General features: G+C 43.7%; 1 protein-coding gene and 1 pseudogene across 2 annotated transcripts in view; both read right to left on the reverse strand.

The window, feature by feature from the left end:
- Window positions 1-2120: 2120 nt before the first annotated feature.
- Window positions 2121-18916, reverse strand: part of TMEM51 (transmembrane protein 51) — a 62857-nt gene continuing 46061 nt past the window's right edge. The window contains exons 2-3 of one of the 2 annotated variants that reach the window (XM_049772111.1): window positions 6312-6837; window positions 2121-2629 (exon numbers count right to left, since the gene is read on the reverse strand). In XM_049772111.1, the coding sequence (XP_049628068.1) occupies window positions 2209-2629; window positions 6312-6649 (759 nt within the window). In that variant the 5' untranslated portion in view covers window positions 6650-6837 and the 3' untranslated portion in view covers window positions 2121-2208. Of the gene's footprint in view, window positions 2630-6311; window positions 6898-18916 lie in introns of those variants that run through there. The other variant, XM_049772112.1, reaches the window with a different exon arrangement.
- Window positions 10845-10999, reverse strand: LOC126008106 (uncharacterized; annotated as a pseudogene).

Genomic DNA, 18916 nt, shown 5'->3' on the forward strand with positions numbered 1-18916 from the left:
ATCATGTCTCAAACTCTAAGGCCACCATAAATTAAGCATCGGATACTGGACCCTAACAAAACTACTTTGTTTATCAAGGAAGGTCCAATCTAGGCAGACATCTTGAAAGATGTCCTTGAAGTCAGACTGAAAACCCCGTTAGGAAATCATTCTCAGCAACAAGATGAAACCATGACATTGTTGGGCATCTCATTATTTCTCTCTCCTCCCATGGGTCCCATCAGAAGGAAGCATGATAAATTATGGAAGTCCAGAGAGAACATCCATAGTGATAATAGAGAATCTGAAGTGGGCTGGGACAAGAGCAGGCTCTGGTGTCCACTGCTGCCAAACCAGTATTGCTCCTCTGCCCATTTTTATAGATAGATTTTGTACAAGGAAAGAGACAGGTTGGAACTTGAGGCACTGCCACCTATTCTGAGATAAGATAGTGATCTTCTTATCTTCTTTCCCTTACCTCCCAGAAGAAGAGGTTAGAGGAAATCCACCATGCCTGAGAATTTATTCCTTCAACTAAACAGACTCTAAAGAGGCCCTTCTTGCCCACACAGGAAGGTGACTTTGGCTTCAAACATGGCTTCCCAGACACCCCTTCTTGAGTTTCTGAGTCTACCTGGTCTCATTCGGCCCTCATCAGTGGAATGGCCCTTGGGATATTTATGAGAAGCTTCTGTACCCTCACAATCAGACAGCCCACCAGTTCTGGGGCTGGATCACAGCAGTGCAGGGTTTTTCCCTGGACCAATACTCTGAAGAGGTATTCAACAGATAGAGAACTGTTGTCTAGTCAACTAAAATTTTTGAGAATGTGAATTGATGAGGATAGCTTCAGTGTCTGGAAAACAATCTTTACAAGGTTTATTGTTTTTTGGGGGTGGGGGATTTGGTGTTAGATCATACCCAGCAGTGTCAGGGCTTACTTCTGGATCTATGCTCAGGAATTACTCCTGGCAGTGCTTAAGGATACATGTGGGTTTCAGGGGATCAAACGTATGTCAGTCGTGTATAAACACTTTACCCACTGTACTATCTCATAGCCTCCATGGAAAAGCTCTTTATACTGAGTTATCCTGCTGTTTAATAACTCAGACCCTGAATCCAGAGGCCCAATTTCAAACTCCATCTCTGTCACTTACAGTGTAACCTGTGCCACTTTAACCCACATTTCCATGAGCTAACCTCTGAATGGCAGTGAAAAGTCTTGAGGCCAGAGGAAACAGGAATTTATATATATATATATACATATATATGTGTGTGTGTATACATATATAAAGTATATATAAATATGTACATATATAAATATATATTTATATATAAAGTAGTTATATATATGATATATATAAAGTAGGACTAAGTGTTCAGTTCCTACTAGCTACTGACATCATTTTCATCGTCATTGCTGTTGTTGTTATTGATTTTTTTTTCCTGAGCAAGATATAGTGGAAAATCTGCAAAAGTAGTTCAGGATCCAAAGCTATTCCATATAAAAGATTTTATTACAAAAAGTTCAGTTGCACAGTATTGTAGAAGAAATGGAACACCTTCTTTTTAGCTTTCCTGTTCCTGTCATCACACATTAGAGAAGAGTGAAGTTTGCTGATACAGACATGACTTTAGCACCCTCAGGTACTTGGGCCCTCAAAGAACCAGCTGTAGCTGGATCTTCTCCCTTTGAGTCACCCAGCCTCTCCCAATTCACCAAATGGCCCCGCATCCTTTCCACAAATCCCTATGAGTCCCAACTTCCTGCCCACGGTGGCAGACTCTGGAGAAGAAAGCAGAGACATGCCTTGTTTTCTTCTGGAAACAGAAAAGCTTTAAAACAAAAACACAATCTAAACCAGTTGCTAGATATACTTTCTCACTAGAGAAGACAGGTGATGTCAACTACAATTCAGAGATGGGGAGAGTTGATGGGGTCCATGCCCATGTTGCACCCCAGACGGGGATCACAACAGCTGGGACCCCAGTTGCTCCTCCTATCCTGATGCACCTAGTATATGCCATTCAATGGTCATCAGAGTCACTCCAGAACCATGTGTCACTCCAGAACCACGTGCTCCCTCCCCGCCCTCTGTGATGCCCCATCCAAATTGCTAAGTATGCAGGGAGGAGGCCTCCTGCTTCTCAAACGTGACTGAGGTGACTTTCTTGGGGGTCTATGGTGTGGAGGGTGGATGACAGGAGGGAACACATCAGAGAAGGGTATCAGTCAGGTGGCCGCGTGTTGGGGGCCTTGTCCTGCACTTCATCATACTGTGGTGGGGGAGTCAGGGGCTCAATGGAAGGCGGAGGGATGTTTTTATCCGGAAGATTGATCCTAAAGTCTTTGAGGTGAAGCTTCTCAGATTTAATCCTCCGCACTTTCAGTGGCTTCAGGCGTTTGGCCAGCTTGGAGTTCTGCCGGTCTAGTGGGTTCCCCTGGTTGGTCTCCCCATCTGTTCTGGTGGTGGTGGTGGGGCTTGTCTCATCTAGTCCCGTCAAAGACTCATAGGAGGGGAGAGAGATGCTCATCCCGGGGTTCTGGTCCATTTCCCTTGCTTCTGAGTAGTTTGTATTCATCACTTCCTCGTAGCTGGGGACGTAGTACCTCGAGGAGACCTCCTCCTCCTCCTCCTCTTCCTCCTGGCTGTAGGACAAACATAAGACAGGGTGTGTGAATCACTGCGAGTCTCTTACAGTTACAAAGGAGGCTGGAAAGAGTCCAAGAGGCTGAACATGTGCAAAGCTTGCTAGAGACGCGAATTCAGCCTCTGGCACTACAGGATTTCCAAGCACAAAGCAGACAGTTCCCCTGGAAGCAGTGCTTTCAGGTGTGGTCCAAAACACAAAGATTAAAAAAAGAGATAAAAATAAATATGTTTGTTTTTGTAGTACTCCCAGCAGTGTTCAGCTGGGTGGGAGTAAACTGGGGGTGCCACATGGAAGGTATGTGCCACAGCCCCTGTACTAGCTCTCCAGTTAAAATAAAATCATGCAAAATTACAAACAGGTGACTCCAAATCACACACTAGCACTGGGACCACGTGTTCTAGGCAACAAATGAGCCCACAAGTAATAAAAGCTAACGTTTAACTGTTTGTTATGTGTCCAGTGCTGTAGTAAAGACTTTAACTCAATGTCAACTTAATCTTTCCATCATATATACATTATGATCCCTCTCTTATGGGTGGGGAACAGAGATATGAGGTTAGGTGACTTTAGAAACTGGAAGAGCAGGAATGGAAAGTTGTTCTCAACTCTGGTAGTGGATTTGGCTGGGTACTAAATCCCTGGCCTTTCAGTCTCATACCTAGCAATATGGGTAGGGTAAACTATTTTTGGTATAGCCAGATGAACACTTTACTGAAGGCAAAAGAAAAATACACAAACTGGTTGGCAACGTGAAGCAGAATAGTTAAGATTTTGTTTTATGATTTTTGTTTGTTTGGGTTAAAAAAGAAATATGAGGGGGCCGGTGAGGTGGCGCTAGAGGTAAGGTGTCTGCCTTGCAAGTGCTAGCCAAAGGAACAGACCCCGGCATCCCATATGGTCTCCCCAAACCAGAGCGATTTCTTTTCTTTTCTTTTTTTTTTTTTTTTGGTTTTTGGGCCACACCCAGTGATGCTCAGGGGTTACTCCTGGCTGTCTGCTCAGAAATAGCTCCTGGCAGGCATGGGGGACCATATGGGACACCAGGATTCGAACTGACCACCTTTGGTCCTGGATCGGCTGCTTGCAAGGCAAACGCCACTGTGCTATCTCTCCGGGCCCATCCAGGGCGATTTCTGAGCACTTAGCCAGGAGTAACCCCTGAGCATCAAATGGGTGTGCCCCCGCCCAAAAAAAAAAAGAAAAAGAAAAAGAAAAAATCAATAGGAAAGGGCCGGAGAGATAGCATGAAGGTAGGGCATTTGCCTTGCATGCTGGAGTGATGGTTAGTATCCCAACATCCCAAATAGTCCACCGAACCTGCCAGGAGCGATTTCTGAGCATAGAGCCAGAAGCACTGCCAGGTGGAACACAAAACCAAAAACAAACAAACAAACAAACAAAAAATATCAAGTAGAAACATTTAAAAAAAAAAAAGAAATGTGAGGTGCTGGAGCGACAGCACAGAGGTAGGGTGTTTGCCTTGCATGCAACTGCCCAGGATGGACCTGGGTTCTATCCTCCTCCCTCACCTGTGTCTCATTGGTTTCCCAGGAGTGATTTCTGAGTACATAGCCAGGATTTCTGAGTACATACCCATAGTACAGGGTATGGCCCAAAAAACAAAAACAAAAATAAACAAACAAACAAAAAAAGAAATCTGAGATACGATGCACTTGCAACTCTAATAAAGTCTATTGTCTTTCTCTTCTAGGTAAAATTTTCCATTTTCATTTGTACCAACCAGATGGATATAAAACCATGGACAAAGTGCAGCTTCTCAGCTTTATGCTCATCTGGTTGAGGCAAGTGAAAATAGGAAAAATCACATTTGTAGAGAGTGATGCCTGTAACTGTTACATTTAAACTGGAAGGGTGAGGACAGCCAATATCAGAAACCTAAGTGGTATGATTCTGTTCTGCTCTCTTTTCCTTTCTTTCCCTCCCTTTCATCCCTACCCCTTCAGAATTAAGCTCTGTGTGCTCAGTCCTGGGTGGTACTGATTCCCTTGCTTTATTCTTTTCCCTAATTTCCACATTTCCTAGAATATGGATAAATAAATATCATCTTCCATGATCAGAAAATAAATTTGGTTTTTCTACAATAAAAACAATTCCCCTCCTTGCTAGAAATATAAGACATACTTGTAGAAAATTCAAATGATTCAAGGTTGTCATGTGCAAAATATAAACAGTCTATATCCTTCCAGCAGGAGATGATGCCTGTTCACAGTTCACTGTGCCTATTTCAAGATCCTTTTTGAATTCTAAACCCACAGCCACCACACCAGATGTGACAGGACCTTATCAAAGATGCTGAGTTATAACCTTCTCTGCTTTGTGTGGTGACTACGACCACCCTTTTGCAAATACAAGTCAATAGATAGCAGAGAACCACAGAACATACTATGGTACATCATAACTTAGCAGGACTGATTTGCAGGACGCTTTTCAGGGTTGGCTGTCTTAAATGATGTGCTCATTATAGACTGCAGAACCCCCTTTGTAAATGTTCACTTGTTTCCCCAGGACAAACAAATAGAACTGATTGGCACACACACACTGTGAATACTTCCCCTTTTGGGAAACTCCCCTTCTGAAGATGATGCCAACTAACTGCCATTTGCACCCACTTCCTCCCAGTTCTCACACACTGGATGGAGTTGTAGCTTGGATAATCTTCTAGGCAACAAATAATGTTACCTCCATTCTGTGTGCTCTTCCTGACTCATGAGGCTGAACTTTAATTGCCTACTAGTCTATGAAATGCTTATTTGTACCCTTGGTCTAATTTCTACCTGGCTATTCATTCTCCATATTCATTTCTAAGGGATCCTTTATTAATGGGGATATCAACCTTTATCTTTTGTGGCTCTGCTTAGCACTTACCTTTCTTTATTCATTCGTTTTTTTTGGGTTGAGGCCACACCAGAAATGCTCAGGGCTTCCTCCTGACTGCACTCAGGAATCACTCCTGGTAGAGCTCAAGGGACCATATGTGGTTCCAGGGATCAAACCTGGGTCAGCTAAGAGCAAGGCAAAAGCCCTATCCTCTATACTCTGGCCTCAATCACTTATCTTTTAACTTTGTTCAAGGTTCTTTTGGTTAAATAAAATATAGCTTACCAACTTTTTAGTTCAAAGTATATAGATATATAAAACATAGCACAATGGTGATAAGGGAGCAGAAGCTGGTATGCAGGCTCCAGAGCCACTGTAGATCATATGCAGCTCCTCTGAGGATATAAAATCCTGGTATCCCCATAATCTAGTCTTGTCACATTTATTGCGAAACTATAATATGCAACTATTTGTGATCCCCAATCTTGTATACAACGACTTAATGGCAGAAATTGGAAAATGCAAAGCATTTAGAATAATTCTCTCTCTCTCTCTCTCTCTCTCTCTCTCTCTCTCTCTCTCACTCTCTCTCTCTCTCTCTGTATGTATGTTAGTTTGAGTCATACTCAGTGATGCTAAGAACTGTCTCCTGGCTTTGCATTCAGCAATTGCTTGTGGCTGTCCTCCGAAGACCATATGTGGTGCTGGGGATCTGACCTGAGTCGACTCTGTGCAAGGCCTAATCCTTACCCATTGTACTATCTCTCCAGCTCTAGAATAAAATTTTTTTTCTGGAACCCCAGAATGTGCTTGTCTGAGACTGGCAAGCTGCTCCTTACCTATCCTCCTGGGTGCGGGGCTCAACCCCCTGCTGACGCTGGATGTGCGCCATCTCATCTCCTTGTCGCTGCTTCCTCTTGTCCCGGATGCTCAGGCAGATGGAGAGCAGAAGCAGCATCACTCCCGCCCCGACCAGCACGTAGGCCACAGAGAAAGTCTTGCTCTTGAGAATGCCACTGCCAATCTCCGTCTTATTGTTCCCCTGTGTTGTTGGCTTCTCAGTGGAGCCGAACCCAGGTACCAGATTCCACATGGCCATGATAACCCCAAGGACCAGCATCCCCAGGCCTATGGCAGTCAGTGCATAGTGTGAGCCGTTGGCCTTGGACTGGGCCATCTTACAGGTAGGGATGGGGCACAGCCCAATTCAAAGAAAGAAAATAAATTAAAGCAGCAGGAGCAACAAATCCTTAATTGTACTCAACAAATCCCATAGTGCCGAGCTTGTAGAAGAACATCAGCCAGACTCTGGAAGGCTTCGTGCAAATGTAAGGCATCTTGGATGTACAGCTGGGGCCAACAGGTCTGAAAAAGAAGCAGAGAAGAGAAAGCAAAATTAGTCTGGATTCAAGTTGCTTTTGCGAACACAGCAGCTGCAGCTTGGAAGGAGCTGAGAAGTGCTGAGCTCCAGCAGGAACTTGCCTTCCATGCATTCCAAATGTCTTATGTCCTGCCACTCCTTCTGGGAGACTGCAAAAGGCAGGCTGATCCGCCTACCCCCACCCAAAAAGGGAAAGTCAGACCTTCTCCTGCTGGAGACTGGAAAAGTCAAGAGAGCAGGTCTCTAAAGCATTCTGGAATTGCTACAGAAAGCCTAGCTTTCTCTGGATACTAATTGCAGAAACAGTGAGCCATGGCATGGGTGTATAAGTGATCTACAGAGGTCATCATATCTCATGGATGACAGGCATCCATCTATGTTAATCCCAGTCTGGACAGCCTTCTACATTCTGCAGTCTGCTCACCACCCTCAATAGTTCCCCATATCCTGCAACAGAAAATTCAGGCTCCTTAGAATCTTGTTTATGGCTGATTTCCTTGACCCTGCCTCTCTGTCTTCCATCCTGCCCTTCCTAGTACCTGCCTCCAGTATTTCTCCTTTAACCAGCTCAGCTACCTCTTCTCAGTGCTCCCCCAACAAGTACTGTGACAAGTTTTCCCCTTCCCAGGACTAACTTAACTCTTCCTTATCTCTTAGCTTGAAACATAGCAGGTCTCAAAACTTGCCCATTGAATCAGTGGAATGAAACTGCGTCACCTTCTTTTTTAGCAATAGAGAGTTTTCCTTTTCTTCAAGGTACAGAAGCAAATGGCAAATGAGACTAGAACTTAGGGGGCCAGGGGCTCTATGTTTATGCAACCAGATGTAGTGATCAAGTTCCTCATGCACAATGGCCTTCCATAATCATTTGGAAGCTGCACCAGTGAGCTAGATAAACAACTTGACTAAGAGCTCAGTTTAGAGCACTTTCTGGAATCAGGAGGAAGGGCAAACAATGGTCCTAAAGCGCTGCATCTCCATACACAATTCCCAAGACAGCAACCTTTGCTAGACAGTAAAACTTTATAGATGTTTAGATGGGCAAGATTCTGTTTTCAATTCTGCATTCTTTTTGATCTTTCCAAAAGAAGGGCTAAGGAGGCCTCTGGATATCTGATGCTCTGGAGATATTTTCTCATCAAACAATGTGTTTAATCTGAAACCGGCCAGTTGGTTAGAAAAGACTCTCAAAATATTTGCGATAACCTCTTTAATCGGCTTGAAGTCTGTTCCTTCCTTTTTCATATTTCTCCCCCACTCAACTATTTTTTGCGCATGTGCTTGGCCGTGTGTTATTTCTTGCACATCTGCACTGGAGATGTTTCTGGTCAACACATCAAGGCTTAGCGGGGCTTCTGGAAAGCAAGAAAAGTCTCTAAGGAATCAAGTGGGAAGAAAGAATGGGAACTGGAGAATTAAACAGCCAGTGTCCTAACTTGGCTAGCAGGCAAAATTTGGCCAGCATCCTGCATATTTAGGTAGCTATGCATGTGGGACCATTGTGCACCACTAGCATGCATGGCCATATGTTCTTGTATGTATATGTGCACGCATGTACTGCGGGCACAAGGCATTCAACAGAGGTCCAGCTGCACACACAGTGGGACTAAGCAAAGTTAGTTTGGTATCAAACAAGGGGTATCTGTTTCTCACAATGTTAACATGACAAGGGAAGGATGGGCACTTTGGCAGCCCATGAAATGTACTAGTTCTGCCAGATGGATGCAAGACAAGGTGAGAGGTGGAGGGGTTAGTGGTGGGATAGTGCAGCGAAGCAGTGCTGGAAAGAAGAGAAGGGAAGATCAATGAATACTAGATAGGGTCCAGCAGGTGGGGCAGGGACTTGGGGAAGGACCAATGTAACCTCCTCCCCTTTTGTATGCGCCTGGTAATTCTCAAGGCAAACCTTGCCTTCCATGATCACATTAGTAAAACAGGCCCACATATTAGTCAAAGATGAAAATGTCATGATGAACTCATTTGAGGGGCATGTTAAATTGTCACTGTAGGAAAACACCTATTCCTGTGTGGGTAAGGTTGATGGGGCTGGCAATTTCATATAATTTTTCTAGGTGGCAAGTTTTGGCACTTATAGATTGAAAGCTTTAAGAATAAGTATACCCTTTGGCTCTGAAATTTTAGCTTCTAAGAACTAAATAAAAGGTAGGCAGTTCATCAAAGCTTTGTAGTAGTTAGAAGCTAAAAATTACTTATACAGCCAATAGTCCAGATTTGGTAAAATAAAACATGGCTTACAGAAGTATAAAACTGTATGATCTCATAGCAGCTACTGATATATTTTAAGGTCAAACAAGAAGTTAAAAATGATACTAAGTATAATTTTAGTTTTTTTTTGGGGGGGGGGGTCACCCCCCGCAGTGCTCAGGGGTTACTCCTGACTCCATTCTCAGAAATTGCTCCTGGCAGGCACGGGGGACCATATGGGATGCCAGGATTCAAACCGATGACCTTCTGCATGAAAGGCAAATGCCTTACCTCCATGCTACCTCTTCGGCCCCTAATTTTAGTTTTAATAACATTTTACATGCAGACATGTACATATAAACACAGAGTGGGAAAGACAGGATGATCCTACTTAGATAAAATTTAAAAGGTATAGGGCCCGGAGAGATAGCACAGCGGCGTTTGCCTTGCAAGCAGCCGATCCAGGACCAAACGTGGTTGGTTCGAATCCTGGTGTCCCATATGGTCCCTCGTGCCTGCCAGGAGCTATTTCTGAGCAGACAGCCAGGAGTAACCCCTGAGTATCGCTGGGTGTGACCCAAAAAAAAAAAAGTTTAAAAGGTATAACATGGAGCTGGAGAGATAGCACAGCAGTAGGGCATTTGCCTTGCACACAGCCGATCCAGGACAATGGTGATTCAAATCCCAGCATCCCATATGGTTCCCCCATGCCTGCCAGGAACGATATCTGAGCACAGAGCCAGGAGTAACCCCTAAGTGCTGCTGGGTGTGACCCCCCCCAAAAAAAAGAGGTATAACATATATTCAACCAATATCTATGTAATAATTCCAGATGAGTGGCCAGTCTAGCCACTGGGCTAGTTACCACTGGGCCTGAAGGTGGACTTGGGATATGTTTTACTCTCTTTATTTCTGTTTATATATATATATATACATACATATATATATATATATACATACATATATATATATACACACACACATATATATTCACACACACACATATATATATATATTTTTTTTTTACAATAAAAACTGTATTACTGCAATGTAACATGGTTCAGTGGTTGACTGTGAACTTTGGAGCAGGTTATCAGGACTCAGATCCTTACCAGCTGTGTGATCATGGCCAGTTACTAAACTTCTTTGTGCCTTGGTTTTAACCATAGCTCAAGGGATGTAAAAGCTCTTTAGAACTCACTTCATGAAAGACCTGTGATAAGTAAACAAGGAAATATATGTAGAGCATCTAGTATAGTAGGTAACCAATTTAACTTTGGTTAAACCAAGGTAACTAGCTTTAGAATAAAGTTCCTAGAGAAAGATTTGTTATTGTTTACTATTTATAATGTATACAGGGTAAAATTGATTCTTAGACACTGTATGAAAAAGACTTAGATATTGCAATGGTTTCTTTAGTACATAAATACTAATTTACTATATGATACCTATTATACAGTATGTCTGCATTATAAAAACCTCATAGATAGTGTGGGCTGAAGTATTAGAAAAAGAATGCCAAAAATAAACCTACAGTATACGGAGAAAAGGGCAGAGCAACATTCTCTCATGTATTATATTAAATTTCAAAACATCTGATTTATACAAACTGTGATGTATATTTTCCTCAGTATGGTGTCATGAGAGTAAAGTGTTTTTTTTTTCTTACTGGGAGGAGAATTGAAAAACAGAAACTTGCTTATATTGCTTAGAATAAAGAAATTATAGGTGGTTGTTTGGTTAAAAACCCACAGGTATGAGTCTAACAACGTTTTTTTTTTTTCCCCAGGGGAGAGCACAAACCCAGTCCCCCACTACCACAAATTATTTTCCCACATTTGGGAAAATCGCAGGGGTCAGCACATCCGGAGTGCAATGGGTGAGCCTCATGGTGGGGAGACCACCTTCATGATCATGGTATCTCCCCTGCAAGGTAAGTTTTAACATGTTGAAGATAGTCCCATGATGGCTTAATGAACACAAATTGCAGTGCCAGTTTCAAGGTGTTAAAATCAGCTCAGAATTGCTCTTAACCCAGGCTGCCTGGAGAGTCAGATCCCCAAGGATGCAGCTGGGGTGATTTCTTCTAGTTCTGGCTTGCTGGCTTGTGCTATATTTAGTTCTTTCCCTTTGAAAACTATGTTCTTTCCATTTTGAAAACTATGGAAAGAAGTTAATTTTGTGCTTGGAGGATTTGGGTCACATAGCTAAGATATCCCTTAAGCCTTGGCGGTAGTCTCACATCCTAGCTGGGCCTAGTACATCTCTGTTCCTAAAGTTGGACTCTTCTCTGCTCATGTTTAAGGGTGTCTAAGGAGCTAACCAATACTCCTGCCTCTGGGTTTTCCAGGAAACAATGGTAACAGTAGAAGCACCCAGGACTGGCCTGACAGCTCTATTCCTGTTAAAATATGGAATAAGGGTCTAGAAAAAAAATAGTACATCTAGGAAGTCATTTGTCTTGGATTCAGCAGACCTGAGTTTGATCCTTGGTACCACCAGTGGTCACTCTGAGCAGAGCCAAAACTAGCCCTTGAGCACTGCCAGGTGTAGTAGTAGTCCAGTCCCTTACATGTATCCCTCTTGCCCCTCCAAAAAAAACTGGGGTAAAGGACCCACTTGTGAGAGAATAGTACAGCTTTCTAAGTAAGCTATGAACATGTTAGATGGAAGTGTATTTGAGCACAGAACAGAGGACGAGTAAATTAGAGCTAGCTTTAGGAGCACCTAGACATCTAAATCTTGTGTGTGTGTGTGTGTGTGTGTGTGTGTGTGTGTGTGTGTGTGTGTACATGCGTGCAGGTACGAACACACATTTGTGTTTTTTGTTTTTTGTTTTGTTTCTGGTCACACCCAGCAGTGCTCAGGGGTTACTCCTGGCTCTATGCTCAGAAATTGCTCCTGCCAGGCTCGGGGGATCATATGGGATGCAGTGATTCGAACCAATGACCTTCTACATGCAAGGCAAATGCCTTAGCTCCATGCTATCTCTCTGGCCCCATGAACACACATTTGTAAGTGACATGTCCACGTTGAATGTGATTTCCACTTTGACCCAAACAAGAGATTATTCACACTGACTGGATCAGCTAAACCCAACTCTCCCAAACAGTATTTGGCCAGCACAAGAGAACCCTGAGCCTCACAGCTTTCACCCTTCAGGTCCTGCCTTCTGTCCAGGAACAGGTTTGACCAACCTGAGTCAGGAGGGATTTCCCTGGGCACAGTGATAGAGGCAGTTGGTGCTTGGGGGTAGAGAATTGTCTATGGCTGAGACCAGAAGGGACTCAACTCTTCTGGATAAGATGGGAGTCTCTGGGACTCTTCCATAAGAGAATGATTTCAATATTCAAACCAAAGCAGTCTGCTCTGGCTGAAACACAGCAAAGGACCCCAACTTCTGATGGCCAAGTCTTTGCCCCTTTGCATGGAAAGTAGTGGAATATGGCTTAAAAGCCAGGCTTCTGATCTTGTTCCTGGTGTGGCCATTGAGCTCTGCCCTCAACTGGCTCTAGAAGGCACAGTTCCAGAAGCATCCAGCCCAGACACAGTTGCAGGGAGAGATCTCAGCTATTGGAGGTGTTAGGCAGCAGGACTAAAGCTGCTTTTTCCCATGACAAAGAGACTCCTTGAGCATTCTCCCTGCACCCCAACCTCTTGCTGCCAAGCTGCATAATTGGGAAAGGGATCCCCACTCTCTTTGCAGGGAACCAGGCTGGGCTACATTCTCATCACAAAAGACGAATTCAGCAGGCCCTCTGTTGGCCAAGTTTCAGCCTTCAATCACTTTTGTCACCGAGTTCCAGTCCCAGGAGTGGGGAAGAGGTGGAGGCACCAAAAAGGCTCGGCCCAAGTGTCTTTGCTCTCAGCCCAGTTTCACCTCCTCAAGGTCAAAGGGTGTCAGGTTCCTGCTCCTTTTAGAATAGATTTTTGAGGTATGCTCTCTGCGCAAATGAGTCAGACAGGGAGAGGTGAGGGTAGGAGGGCTGCCTGAGCCAGGAAGAGCTGATGAGTAAAAGAAAGAGAAAAAGGAGGAATAAGAAAGAGGGGGAAAGATATAAAATGTTCTGCCTGGTAAAACAAGGGTAACACTAAGACTAGTAAGCAAAGTACCAGCAGATTCTCTTAGGAAAGACGTAGCCTACCTGCCTCTGCCACACTTCAAGGGGTCATTAGACACCAACGAGATTAAGTAGTTTGCTCTAAGTCACACAGCTCTAAGCATCAGGGTCAAGATTCATAAACCAGTCCCTAACTAAAGTTCATCTCCAATCACTCTGTATGTGAGTACATGCCTTTTAAGAGGCTTAAAATAAAAAGAATTTGATTTAAACAATTTCTGAGTCCCTACTATGTGCCTTGGGGGATCTGGAATGGAGGAGAACATGCAGGATTCTGATGATGTACTCTCACCATCCTTACAGAAGGGTGATCTAGCCATAGATAGGAAGTCAATGTCAATACATGTTGAGAGCCTTTTCAGGCTCTGCTGAGTTCTTTTCCCCATGTACAATCAGGCAACGATTCCTTGTTGTATACTGCAGATATGGATGCGGAGGTTCAGAAATGTCCAGTGACTTGTCCAGAGTTATACAGCCAGTATGAGGCAGACTGATTCTATATATGTTCTATGTTTTTAGTCACTAAATAGTATTGCTGAGAGGACCCATAGAAAGCCAAGCATTTGACGCCAGAGTGATAGTACAGTGGGTAGTGAATTAACAAAGGAATTAAAATCTATGTTCAATCCCTGTTAAAATTCCTGTTCAATTGAACCCTGTTAAAATCCAGGTTCAATCCCTGGCATCACATATGGTGCCCTGAGTACTGCCAGCAGTAACTGCTGAGTGCACAGCCATGAGTAAGCCATGAGCATTGCTGGATGTGGCCAAAAACAAACAAACAAAAACAAAAGAAGAAGAAAAAAAGAAAGAAAAGAGAAAGAAAAAGAAAAAGAGAGATAGAAAGGAAGGAAGGAAGAAAGGAAAGAAGGAAGGAAGGAAGGAAGGAAGGAAGGAAGGAAGGAAGGAAGGAAGGAAGGAAATAAAGGAAAAGAGAAAGTAAGTCATGTATTCAGTTCCAAGGGATTGGGGAGGAGAAGGAATATAAAGCAGTAGTTTGGGAGGGTTTAAGGTGATGTAAATTTTCTTCAGGCAGAGCTTGAGGAGGAAGAGGAGGAGGAGGAGGAGGAGAAAAAGGAGGAAGAGAGGAAGATATTCAGGGGAATTGCACTGAGATTTGAGGAAGTCCACCAGTATAAATCACATCCTCTTTCTCCCTGGCAAAAGAAGATGAATTTTATCAGATCTGACACCTCCATTTCTCTCACTAATCTTCAAGGGTTGGCAAGTTAAGGAAGACAAATTCTATCCAAAGACTCCAAGTGCGGAAAACACAAGGAGCAAGTTAATGAACCAGGTATATATATATATATTTTTTTTTTTCAGGTATTATTCTCTCAGTGAGGACTGGTGTGTACTCATTTTGAAGGATGGCACTAGAGACCTGTTTTGAGAATGCAAGTCACATTCACTCTTTCTCAGAACTGTGGTATTACGGCATGCTTCTCCGCTAAGATAGTTTGGTGCCTGTGGGGTGCATGATTGTGACACTCTATGGTTGTCCAAGTTCTTATGGATACCAACACTTCTTATTTCCCTACCCTGCCACTCTGACAACTACACTGACCACCACCTGGCCCCTTGGCCCCAGACTCCAGCATATGACCAACAACAGAAATATCTGCTCCTGTGTCCTGGACTCTACATGTGTTCTGGGCTCCTGTCAAGAGCTTTACCTGGGTTAGGTCTTTTGTTCCACCCAATGTCCTTACAAGGCAGCTGTTATCTGCACAAGTCAGGTTGTCACTGGTTATATAACAAAGCCCAGAGAGGTTGAGAAGCCTGCCTCCCAATCTTAGAATTTAGCAAAGAGGAAGAAGGAATATGAAGGATGATGAAGCAGGGGGAGGGGGATGTCTGCCTAATTTCTTCTACTTCAGGGTGGGGAAGGGGCACATCCAACAGTACTCAGGTGTTATTCCTGTTTGAGTGACCTCCTGGCAGTACTTGGAGGACCAAATATAGTGCCAGGGATTCAAACCTGGGTTTGTGGGATGCATTGCAAATGGCTTCCCCCTCCACACCTGCCTCATGCTATCTCTCTGGCTTCAGAGTGTACATACCACTCCCTTTCCTGCTCCCTATGTATCAAGGGCAGTTGTTTCCACCTGCGCAGACCAGAAGTGCTGACTTCTGAGACTTTGGAGGCAGGAAGAGATTCACTTTGACCAGTGAGTGAGTGTGCGGGAGGCTGGCCAGGCACCTGTGAACCTGGGCGCTGTCTGGACACATTTGTCTTGTTCAGAAAGCGTGTTGTGTTAGACCTTAATTCACGATGCAAAACGCTATAAGGCATTTTGCATTGGAGAACAGAGGGTAGGATGAATAAGCAAAGCAAACATAGATATCGCATGCAATATCAACTCTGCCCACTATGTAGTGGACTTCCCAGGGAGCTCTGGGATCTGCTACTTTAATGGTTCCCCCAGAGCCTGGCTCCTTAAACTTTACCACTCACAACCCCTTTTGGCCCAAGGAAAAAATGTTGTGACCCCATGTATGTAGGATAAAAAGTGAACATGTGGGCCCGGAGAGATAGCACAGCAGTGTTTGCCTTGCAAGCAGCCGATCCAGGACCAAAGGTGGTTGGTTCGAATCCCGGTGTCCCATATGATACCCTGTGCCTGCCAGGAGCTATTTCTGAGCAGACAGCCAGGAGTAACCCCTGAGCACCGCCAGGTGTGACCAAAAAACCAAAAAAAAAAAAAAAAAAAAAAAAAAAAAAAAAGTGAACATGCAAGTCATTTACTGACAATAAATCTTAAAAGGATTATGAAACAATTTTTAAAATATTTATTTATTTATTGGGGTTTTGAACCACAACCAGAGATGCTTATGGGTTTCTCCTGGCTTTGTGTTCATGGATCATTCTTGGCAGTGTACAGAGGACCATATGAGGTGGCAGGGATCAAATCTGGGTCAGCCAGGTGCAAAGCAAATGCCCAACCTGCTGTACTATTACTCCAGTCCTCTACAAAACAAGTTTGAGAGATTCCTGTGATCCCCATATTAAAGCCTCCTCCATGGCATCTAAGGTACTAGGACTTAGAGGGCTGAAGAGATAGTACAGGGCTAAAGGATCTTGCCATGTGTGCTGCCATTCCCAGTCTAAATTCCAGGCACCACACATGGTCCCCCAAACAACACCAGGGTTAACTGCTGAGGACAGAACCAAGAACAACTCCTGAGTTGTGATCACCTTCTCCCCTGAAAAAGAAGCTAGGATAAAAGTCAGTTCTTGGTGCTGAAAGGAGATAAAGTAATATGCTGATACCTCTTCATGTAATAATACCTGCATAATAATAATAATAATACAATAATACATGCATGATACCTCTTCAGTAATAATATTATAAACCACAGTGTCTGAAAGGGGAAGAAGTGAGAGAGAGAGAGAAAGCTAGAAAGAGAGAAAGAGAAAGAGCTCTGTCTGCATAGAGGTGGGCAGGAGGAAAATTGGGGACATTGATTGCGGGAAATATGCATTGATGAAGGATGGTGAGTGTTGTGTGACTGAAACTCAACCATGAACAATCTTGAAACTGTGAAAACAAACAACAGTATTATGAACAACCTTGTATTCATCGTGTTTAAATAAAGTAATTTTTATAAAAGGTAGCTCTCACCTCTAAGTTTGGCCTTTGTACATGTTAAGAGGGGAATTGTACCAAGAACTCCCTTGTTGGGGGTACTCTGCTCAATGCATGTAGTTTTCAGAAACCTGTATCTATTCACTCAACAGAACATGAACTTAATTCTTATCCCATGTGAGGGCCTAAGTGCTACAGAGAGAGGTCTCACCAAAATAGACTGACAACCAGCTTCACAGAGAATCTAGAGAACCTTCCTGGGCGGTCATATACTAGAGTTAAACAGTGGAGTTGGGGTGGGCCAGGGTGTTGAATACTTTCAAATACACAGCTCAAGGAAAGTGATATTTAAGCCAAAAGTGGAAGGAGACTAGGGTGAGAACCCGGTAGTTATCTGGGAGGGTGATCCTGGCAGGGGGAGCTGGGAAATCACAGAACAAACACCTGATGCTGGAGCCTGCCTGGCAGCTTCCCGAGTCAGGGAAGCTGAGTACAAGTGCAGGCAGGGCCTGGCCTGTGTCTGGCAGCAGTAACTGCTTTCCCATGTCAGCTCCCTCTGCAAAAGGGAGGTTAGAATTTGACAGGGGCAGAGAAGGGTCTACACTCTCGGCCACTCACCACCCTGTGTTGCTCAGAATTTTGAAAACGCCACATGGCAGGTGAATAATGCTCTGGTCCAACATATGTGAAGTTCTAGAATTTATAATTGTGACTTAATATAGTCTAAGATGGAGCATTTGGGGATGTGGAACAGAGGGGATTATCCAGGTGGGTCTAATTTAATGATGAGGAAAGAAGAGGCTGGGATGAAGGGAGAGGAGAGGGCCCCAATGCCAGGAATGTGTGGACTCCAGAGCTGAAAAAGGTGAGCAAATACCTTTGCCCCTAACCAGCCCCACCAACAGGAAACTAACTAATCATGGACTTTGGAACCTCCAAGAACAGTGAAAGAATGAATGTATGTGCTTTCAGATGCAAGGGTGGGGTGATTTCTTACAATAGCAAGAGAGAAGGGTACCAACAGCTCCTTTCTCTGGCACCCCAATTCTCAGGCAGTTGCTGACCGGGCAAGTAGTATAATTGAGCTAGGTTCTGATAAAAATCATGCACTGGGTGAATGTCACAGCCATTTCTCAAGTTGACAGGTTAAAGAGAGGCCTCCTCCTGCTGGGCTTACATTTAACCTAGGGTTCTGAGCCTGCTTTACTGAACTGCTTTACTGCTTACATTTTTTTTTCTAACATTGCTGGGAAGCAAACTAATAAAATGCTTTCTCCAGCTTATATCAGCAAGTACTCCTCCAGGCTCAAAACTACAATTTCTAGTCCATAGGACAAAGCACAGCAGGGGATTATGTTAGAGAGTGGCAGACCTTTATAGGCCATTGAAGCTCACAGAGTCCAATCTGCCTCCCTCCTTTTATAAGCTCAGCCTTGATCTGCAGAGGATAGTCTTGAGAATGTTTATTCTGTCCATATCTTCACATTTTCTTTTTTTAACAACGGGGATGCTGCTAAGTTTTCCCCAAACCTGCCAAGTGCCTTCCAAGATCAGCTCACCCTCTCTCCAACCACTTGCTTCTGCTTCCATTTTCCAATTGCAATTGATTTCTCTGGAAGACTTTCAGCCAGAGCTTTGTGCAGGCCCCTTTTCCTCCTGCTTCTGACAGAAGAAAACCACTTTTCATGCCCTGTTCTTTCCCCAGCCTTTACATTTTGGATTCATAGCAACAATAGTGACTGTCCTCCTAAAGGGCCAGAGAGATAGCATGGAGGCAGGGCATTTGCCTTGCATGCAGAAGGACGGCGGTTTGAATCCCGGCATCCCATATGGTCTCCTGAGCCTGCCAGGAGCGATTTTTGAGTGTAGAGCCAGGAGTAACCCCTGAGCGCTGCCGGGTGTGACCCAAACACCAAGATAAACAAACAAACAAATAAATTAAAAAGAATGTCCTACTAAGTGCCAGCTATTTTACACCTATTGTTATACAATAGACTTTTCATTTTATTTGTGAGATCTAATTGGTTTATCTATTTAAGATGATTATTTGCTAATAATTCTTTAAAGTTATTCAGTCTAATCATACCAAAATTTTTGATTTTTATCATATTAAACTTTCCCAAGAACCTAAAGAAAAAGTTTGGGTG

This window comes from Suncus etruscus, chromosome 4, assembly GCF_024139225.1.
Source record: "Suncus etruscus isolate mSunEtr1 chromosome 4, mSunEtr1.pri.cur, whole genome shotgun sequence".
NCBI lineage: Eukaryota > Metazoa > Chordata > Mammalia > Eulipotyphla > Soricidae > Suncus > Suncus etruscus.